The sequence below is a fragment of the Salvelinus sp. IW2-2015 genome, unplaced genomic scaffold (genome assembly GCF_002910315.2).
Source record: "Salvelinus sp. IW2-2015 unplaced genomic scaffold, ASM291031v2 Un_scaffold1598, whole genome shotgun sequence".
Classification (NCBI taxonomy): domain Eukaryota; kingdom Metazoa; phylum Chordata; class Actinopteri; order Salmoniformes; family Salmonidae; genus Salvelinus; species Salvelinus sp. IW2-2015.
The window spans coordinates 61,043-70,090 of NW_019943021.1; the positions used below are offsets into that span (position 1 = coordinate 61,043).

General features: G+C 45.5%; 1 protein-coding gene across 1 annotated transcript in view; it reads left to right on the forward strand.

Moving 5' to 3' along the window:
* The first annotated feature begins 276 nt into the window (after positions 1–276).
* The window catches only part of LOC112071375 (phosphatidylinositol 3,4,5-trisphosphate 5-phosphatase 1-like), a 72,494-nt gene continuing 63,722 nt past the window's right edge, over positions 277–9,048 (forward strand). The window contains 2 exon segments of the mRNA XM_024138832.2: positions 277–516; positions 2,118–2,181. Of these exon segments, the coding sequence (XP_023994600.2) occupies positions 374–516; positions 2,118–2,181 (207 nt within the window). The 5' untranslated portion in view covers positions 277–373.

Genomic DNA, 9,048 nt, shown 5'->3' on the forward strand with positions numbered 1-9,048 from the left:
TCTGTAGCTGAGTGTTTCAGTAGAGAACAGAACTCTCTAGCTGATTTTTCAGTAGAGAACAGAACTCTCTAGCTGAGTTTTTTCAGTAGAGAACAGAACTCTCTAGCTGAGTGTTTTCAGTAGAGAACAGAACTCTCTAGCTGAGTGTTTTCAGTAGAGAACAAAGAACTCTCTAGCTGAGTGTTTTCAGTAGAGAACAGAACTCTCTTAGCTGAGTGTTTTCAGTAGAGAACAGAACTCTCTAGCTGAGTGTTTTCAGTAACGAGAAACAGAACTCTCTAGCTGAGTGTTTTCAGTAGAGAACAGAACTCTCTAGCTGAGTGTTTTCAGTAGAGAACAGAACTCTCTAGCTGAGTGTTTTCAGAGAACCAGGATGTCTACGTCGAACCAGCCATGGCACCATGGTAATATCACCCGATCTAAGGCTGAGGATCTGCTCTCCAAAGCAGCTAGGGATGGGAGCTTCCTCCTCCGGGACAGTGAGTCCATACAGGGTGCCTATGCCCTCTGTGTTCTGTAAGTAAAATGTCCATTCTGACTACTTTTTGAAGATATATATATATGGGTAAAACTGACAGTTTAACAGTCCAATATTCTGTTTTTCAAAGATCACAATGAGAAAAGAAGATTATGTTGAGAACTCGTCCCTTTATAGCTCTTCGTATGCAGAGAGAAACAGATAAGGAAATAATTGACAGTTGAAACATTTACTGAGCTACAAATGCTGTTGTACAAAGATCACATTGAGGAAGGAAGATCATGTTGAAGTCTTGACTCTTTGCATGCACAGATCAAAGTAGCTTGGAGTAGGAAGAGCTGATTTAAAAACAAGACCTTTAAATCAGACAAAACCATGATCAACGCTAAACACACTGTTGTTTTTTTGGGGGGGGAACGATTTCAATCTGAACCGTCAAATACCTACTTGTATTTCGGGTACATAATCTCCTGCAGTGCAGTATAGAACGCAACTCTGCCCAATGACAGCGTTTGGAATGTATAGCAGAACAATGTGATGTTGACTTTCTGTTTCCTTAACATCATGACATAAATCATGCCAACAAGTACATCGGGGTGAAATTTTAAAATGTTTTGCTCAAGACTTTGATTAACCAGAGAAACTGTCTAGAATACTGCTGTTGTTGTTGTTGCATGCAGTTATAGATCTATCTATAGCAGGAATTCTATGTAAACGTAGACCTATTTTAAAATTACACTTGCTTACTGCAGCGGCCAACTCATCGGCACATACAGTCATGCTGCAAAGCTGGGTAGACTCCATTGTACAACTCACACCACACATCTCTCTGTCGCTGTGAGCTTTTATTAGAATAATTGCTAAACAAAATAAATGAATGGTCATATTCTCTATTCCGTTGGACACAAAGACCAACGGAAGTGTGTTTGAGTGCATGCCATCTGTCATTACTGCACCTGTCACACGCTGCTGTGAAATGTCAGTTACTTTAAACCAGAAACCCAGACCCAACCTCTTCAGACCCATACCCAGTCGGCTTCTCAAGACTCAGACCGCTTCTCAAGACCCAGACCGCTTCTCAAGACCCAGACCGCTTCTCAAGACCCAGACCGCTTCTCAAGACTCAGACCGCTTCTCAAGACCCAGTCGGCTTCTCAAGACCCAGATGGCTTCTCAAGACCCAGACCGCTTCTCAAGACCCAGTCGGCTTCTCAAGACCCAGTCGGCTTCTCAAGAAACAGACCGCCTCTCAAGACCCAGTCGCTTCTCAAGACCCAGACCGCTTCTCAAGAAACTCAGACCGCCTCCTCCAAGACCCAGACGGCTTCTCAAGACCCAGACCGTGCTTCTCAAGACCCAGTCGGCTTCTCAAGACCCAGACGAGCTTCTCAAGACCAGGACGTCTCTTCGCTTCTCAGACCCAGTCGGCTTCTCAAGACCAGACCGCGCTTTCTCAAGACTCAGACCGCTTCTCAAGACCCAGACGGCTTCTCAAGACCCAGTCGGCTTCTCAAGACCCAGTCGGCTTCTCAAGACCCAGACGGCTTCTCAAGACCCAGACGGCTTCTCAAGACCCAGACAGCCAGATCAAGACATCTCTGTAAACTGTATTATGATATCCCATCTTTCCTATTTCCAGGTACCAGAACTGTGTGTATACCTACAGGATCCTACCCAATGAGGAGAGGAAGCTCTCTGTCCAGGTCAGTCAGACAGCTCCACAATATATATTCTTACCAAATGCAATGTGAGGGATCTGCACCCTGTTTTGGGAGTGGATCCCCCTACACAGCATTTAATGGTATTATTTTCATGTAATATCTAAGAAGTAATCTAACAATAACCCAACAACTACCTAATACACACAAATCTAAAGGGGTGAATGATAATATGGGCATATAAATATATGGTTGAGCGATGGCCGAGCCGCAGTATATACATGTGAAACTAATAATGTAAGATATGTCAACATTATTCAAAGCGTCATTATTTAAAGTGACATTGTTTAAAGTGACTAGTGATCCATTTATTAAAGTGGCCAGTGATTGGGTCTCAATATAGGCAGCAGCCTCTCTGAGTTAGTGATTGCTGTTTAGCAGTCTGATGGCCTTGAGATAGAAGCTGTTCTTCAGTCTCTCTGTCCCAGCTTTGATGCACCTGTACTGACCTTGCCTTCTGGGTGGTAGCGGTGTGAACAGGCAGTGGCTCGGGTGGTTGTTGTCCTTGATGATCTTTATGGCCTTCCTATGACATCGGGTGGTGTAGGTGTCCTGGAGGGCAGGTAGAGCCTTGCGGTTGAGGGCGGTGCAGTTGCCGTACCAGGTGGTGATACAGCCCGACAAGATGCTCTCGATTGAGCATCTGTAAAAGTTTGTCAGTGTTAAATTTCTTCAGCCTCCTAAGGTTGAAGAGGCGCTGTTGCGCCTTCTTCACCACACTGTCTGGGTGGACAATTTCAGTTTGTCTGTGATGTGTACGCAGAGGAACTTAAAACGTTCCACCTTATCCACTGCTGTCCATTCGATGTGGATAGGGGGGTGCTCCCTCTGCTGTTTCCTGAAGTCCACAATCATCTCCTTTGTTTTGTTGACGTTGAGTGAGAGGTTATTTTCCTGACACCACACTCCAAGGGCCCTCACCTCCTCCCTGTAGGCTGTCTCGTCGTTGTTGGTAATCAAGCCTACCACTGTGGTGTCGTCTGCAAACTTGATGATTGAGTTGTATGTGCGTGGCCACGCAGTCGTAGGTGAACAGGGACTACAGGAGGGGGCTGAGAATGCACCCTTGTGGGGCCCCAGTGTTGAGGGTCAGCAAAGTGGAGATGGCGAAATCCAAGATGGCGTAGCAGTCAGACGTCTTTGTCTTTGTCCTGTCATGTCCCTTGTATATATTTTTTTATATCTTTTTCTTCACATATCTTTTTGAAATATTTTCCTAAACCTCAACTTCTAAATACTCTCCTACAACCCGCCTCACCCAATGTGGCGTGGATCTGTTTTTTTTCTAAAGTATTTCTATTTACTTTGGATCTGGAATCCCTCCTCTGAAGCTAGCCAGCTAACTACCTACCAGATATCAGTCAGCAAACCACTGCTAGCAGTCATCAGCTAACCTTTAGCTTGGAAAGCTCTCGCCAGTTCGTACAACGTGACTCAAACCAGAGCATAACGGTCGTATTTTTTTCTCTCCATATCCCCGGATTCCTACCGCAAACTCTGAACATTTTCATCTGGATCTTCGCAACTAGCTAACCGCAATCCCGGGTGACTACTCCTGGCTAGTGTTTCCATCCCGGAGCAAGCACCAATCAGCCTGAAGCTAGCCCGGCTTGGGCTCCTGGGCTACTACCGAAGCCCACTCCTGGGCTACAATATCCGGACCCCTTCTACTGCCGGTACGGGGCACGGAACCCCGCCGATCCAATACGACTGGAATACCGACATAATCTGCCCGAGGATTCCAACAGGCCCCTCCGGCACGACGTCCACTGAAGGCCCATTCTGCTAACCGCGGCCTGCTAGCTACCTAGAGCTACTTGGAACCCTACTAATCCACGACTGGTCTATCGACGTCACCTCACGAAGAGGCAAAAACAGACTTACCCCCATCGCGACGTCCCCCAAAGGCCCTTCTGCTAACTTGCTAGCCCCGGTCTACTAACTGCTAGCTTGCTAGCCCCGGTCTGCTAACTGCTAGCTTGCTTGCCCCGGTCTGCTAACTGCTAGCTTGCTTGCCCCGGTCTGCTAATTGCTTGCTTGCTAACCCGGTCTGCTAACTGCTAGAATACTAGCCCCGGTCTGCTAACTGCTAGCTTGTTAGCCCCAGCCTACTGCTGCTAGCTTGTTAGCACCGGCCTGCTAAACCACTCACTGGACCTATATGTTCACTTGGACGCATGCCTCTCCCTAATATCAATATTCCTCATCCATTACTGTCCTAGTTAGTGATTACTGTCTTATTTCACTGTAGAGCCTCTAGCCCTGCTCAATATGCCTTAACTAACCATGTTGTTCCACCTCCTACATATGTGATGACATCACCTGGTTTAAACGTCTCTAGAGACTATATCTCTCTCATCATTACTCAATGCCTAGGTTTACCTCCAATGTACTCACACCCTACCTTGCCTTTGTCTGTACACTATGCTTGAAATCTATGCTATCGTTCCCAGAAACCTGCTCCTTTTACTCTCTGTTCCGAACGTGCTAGATGGCCAGTTCGTATAGCCTTTAGCTGTACCCTTATCCTACTTCTCCTCTGTTCGTCTGGTGATGTAGAGGTGAATCCAGGTCCTGCAGTGCCTAGCTCCACTCCCATTCCCCAGGCGCTCTCATTTGTTGACTTCTGTAACCGTAAAAGCCTTGGTTTCATGCATGTTAACATTAGAAGCCTACTCCTTAAGTTTGTTTTACTCACTGCTTTAGCACACTCTGCCAACCAGGATGTCCTAGCCATGTCTGAATCCTGGCTTAGGAAAACCACCAAAAACCCTGAAATCTCCATCCCTAACTATAACATTTTCCGACAAGATAGAACTGCCAAAGGGGGCGGTGTTGCAATCTACTGCAGAGATAGCCTGCAGAGTTCTGTCTTACTATCCAGGTCTGTACCCAAACAATTCGAGCATCTACTTCTAAACATTCACCTTTCCAGAAACAAGTCTCTCACTGTTGCCGCTTGCTGTGGAGCACCCTCTGCCCCCAGCTGTGCCCTCGACACATGTGAATTGATTGCCCCCCATCTATCTTCTGAGCTCGTGCTACTAGATGACTTAAACTGGGACATGCTTAACACCCCGGCCATCCTACAATCTAAGCTTGATGCCCTCAATCTCACACAAATTATCAATGAACATACCAGGTACAACCCCAAATCCGTAAACACGGGCACCCTCATAGATATCATCCTAACTAACTCGCCCTCCAAATACACCTCTGCTGTTTTCAATCAAGATCTCAGCGATCACTGCCTCATTGCCTGCATCCGTAATGGGTCTGCGACCAAATGACCACCCCTCATCACTGTCAAACGCTCCATAAAACACTTCTGCGAGCAGGCCCGGGTATCCTGGAATGACAATGACCTCATCCCGTCAGTAGAGGATGCCTGGTTATTCTTTAAAAGTGCCGTCCTCACCATCTTAAATAAGCATGCCCCATTCAAATTTTTTAAAACTAGGAATAGATATAGTCCTTGTCTGCCCTTGACCAGCACAAAAACATCCTGTGGCGTTCTGCATCAGCATCGAATAGCCCCCGTGATATGCAACTTTTCAGGGAATATAGGAACAAATATACACTGGCAGTTAGGAAAGCTAAGGCTAACTTTTTCAAAAGGAAATTTGCATCCTGTAGTATAAACTCAAAAAAGTTCTGTGACATTGTAAAGTCCATGGAGAATAAGAGCACCTCCTCCCAGCTGCCCACTGCTCTGAGGCTAGGAAACACTGTCACCACCGATAAATCCACTATAATTGAGAATTTTAATAAGCATTTCTCTACGGCTGGCCATGCTTTCCACCTGGCTACCCCTACCCCGGTCAACTGCCCGGCACCCTCCACAGCAACCCGCCAAAGCTGCCGCGGTCATCCCCCTCTTCAAATGGGGTGACACTCTAGACCCAAACTGCTACAGACCTATATCTATCCTACCCTGTCTTTCTAAGTTCTTCGAAAGCCAAGTTAACAAACAGATTACCAACCATTTCGAATCCCACCGTACCTTCTCCGCTCTGCAATCTGGTTTCAGAGCTGGTCATGGGTGCACCTCAGCCACGCTCAAGGTCCTAAACGACATCATAACCGCCATCGATAAGAGACATTACTGTGCAGCCGTATTCATCGACCTGGCCAAGGCTTTCGACTCTGTCAATCACCACATTCTTATTGGCAGACTCGACAGCCTTGGTTTCTCAAATGAATGCCTCGCCTGGTTTACCAACTACTTCTCTGATAGAGTTCAGTGTGTCAATCGGTAGGCCTGTTTGTAGTCTCTATGGGTACCACAGGGTTCAATTCTCGGCCGACTCTCTCTATGTATACATCAATGATGTCGCTCTTGCTGCGTGATCTCTGGATCCACCTTCTACACCATTCTGTATACATCTGGCCCTCTTTGGACACCTCCAGACGAGCTTCAATGCCATACAACTTCCCCTTCCGTAGCCTCCAACTGCTCTTAAATGCATAGAAACTAAATGCATGCGTATTCAGTCGATCACTGCCCGCACCTCCACGCCCGTCCAGCATCACTACTCTGGACGGCTCTGACTTAGAATACGTGGACAACTACAATACCTAGGTGTCTGGTTAGACTGTAAACTCTCCTTCCAGCTCACATTAAGCATCTCCAATGCAAAATTTAATCTAGAATCGGCTTCCTATATCCAACAAAGCATCCTTCACTCAGCTGCCAAACATACCCTCGTAAAATATGACCATCCTACCGATCCTCGACTTCGGCGATGTCATTTATAAAATAGCCTCCAACACTCTACTCAACAAATTGGATGCAGTCATCACAGTGCCATCCATTTTGTCACCAAAGCCCCACACACTACCCACCACTGCGTCCTGTATGCTCTCGTGGTTGGCCCTCGCTTCATACTAGTCGCCAAACCCACTGGCTACAGGTTCTCCACAACTCTGCTAGGTAAAGCCCGCCTTATCTCAGCTCACTGGTCACCATAGCAGCACCCACTCATAGCACGCGCCCCAGCAGGTATATCTTACTGGTCACCCCCAAAGCCAATTCCTCCTTTGGTCGCCTTTCCTTCCAGTTCTCTGCTGCCAATGACTGGAAAGGAACTGCAAAAATAACTGAAGCTGGAGACTCATATCTCCCTCACTAGCTTTAAGCACCAGCTGTCAGAACAGCTCACAGATCACTGCACCTGTACATAGCCCATCTGTAAACAGCCCATCTATCTACCTCATCCCCATACTGTATTTATTTATTTATCTTGCTCCTTTGCACCCCAGTATATCTACTTGCACATTAATCTTCTGCACATCTACCATTCCAGTGTTTAATTGCTATATTGTAATTTACTTCGCCACCATGGCCTATTTATTGCCTTAACTCCCTTATCTTACCTCATCTGCACACACTGTAAACAGACTTTTTCCCTTCTTTGTTCTACTGTATTATTGACTGTATGTTTGTTAATTCCATGTGTAACTCTGTGTTGTTGTATGTGTCGAACTGCTTTGCTTTATCTTGGCCAGGTCGCAATTGTAAATGAGAACTTGTTCTCAACTGGCCAACCTGGTTAAATAAAGGGTTAGGGTTATATATATAAATACCTGGTTAAATAAAGGTGAAATTAAAAAATAATAATAATAATAATGTTGGGCGGTCCGTCAGAAAGTCCAGGACCCAATTGCACAGGGCGGGGTAGAGACCAAGGGCCTCCAGCTTGATGATGAGCTTGGAGGGTACTATGGTGTTGAATGCTGAGCTGTAGTCAATGAACAGCATCATTACGTAGGTATTCCTCTTGTCCAGATGGGTTAGGGCAGTGTGCAGTGTGATGACGATTGCGTCGTATGTGGACCTGTTGGGGCGGTGTGCAAACTGAAGTGGGTCTAGGGTGGCCGGTGAGGTGGAGGTGATATGATCCTTATTAACTAGTCTCTCAAAGCACTTCATGATGACAGACTGTTTATTGTGGTCCACTTCCAGGTGTTGGGTGTTACTGGGTATTTTAAGAGACATTTCTCAATTTCTCATGCATCAGACAACTTCTGCTTTTGCTTTCAAAGCCTTCAGAAATGAAGACAGACCATATGTGGTGGGAGAGTTCTGGAATCTAGCATTTTTTGTGAATATTGTATCATTCCATTATGTTTATGCATTGCACCAAATCGACTTGTAATTGTTTGCATGGTGTTTGGGCCAATGCAAGTCAGGGGCCAAAATATGAGCGCTCTGTAAAACTAGACACTTGATATTAACTGTGACTTGCTTTGGCTGTAAATTAGTTACACTGCTTCTGTCCTCTTCAATAAACAGACTGTACACTACAGTCTCTATTCAGTAAACAGACTGTACACTATAGTCTCTATTCCATAAAGAGACTGTACACTACAGTCTATATTCAGTAAACAGACTGTACACTACAGTCTCTATTCAGTAAACAGACTGTACACTACAGTCTCTTTACTGAATAGAGACTGTTTACTGAATAGAGACTGTAGTGTACAGACTGTTTACTGAATAGAGACTGTAGTGTACAGTCTGTTTACTGATAGAGACTGTAGTGTACAGACTGTTTACTGAATAGAGACTGTAGTGTACAGTCTGTTTACTGAATAGAGACTGTAGTGTACAGTCTGTTTACTGAATAGAGACTGTAGTGTACAGTCTGTTTATGAATAGAGACTGTAGTGTACAGTCTGTTTACTGAATAGAGACTGTAGTGTACAGTCTGTTTACTGAATAGAGACTGTAGTGATCAGTCGTTTTACTGAATAGAGACTGTAGTGTACAGTCTGTTTACTGAATATAGACTGTAGTTTACAGTCTGTTTACTGAATAGAGACTGTAGTGTACAGTCTGTTTATTGAATG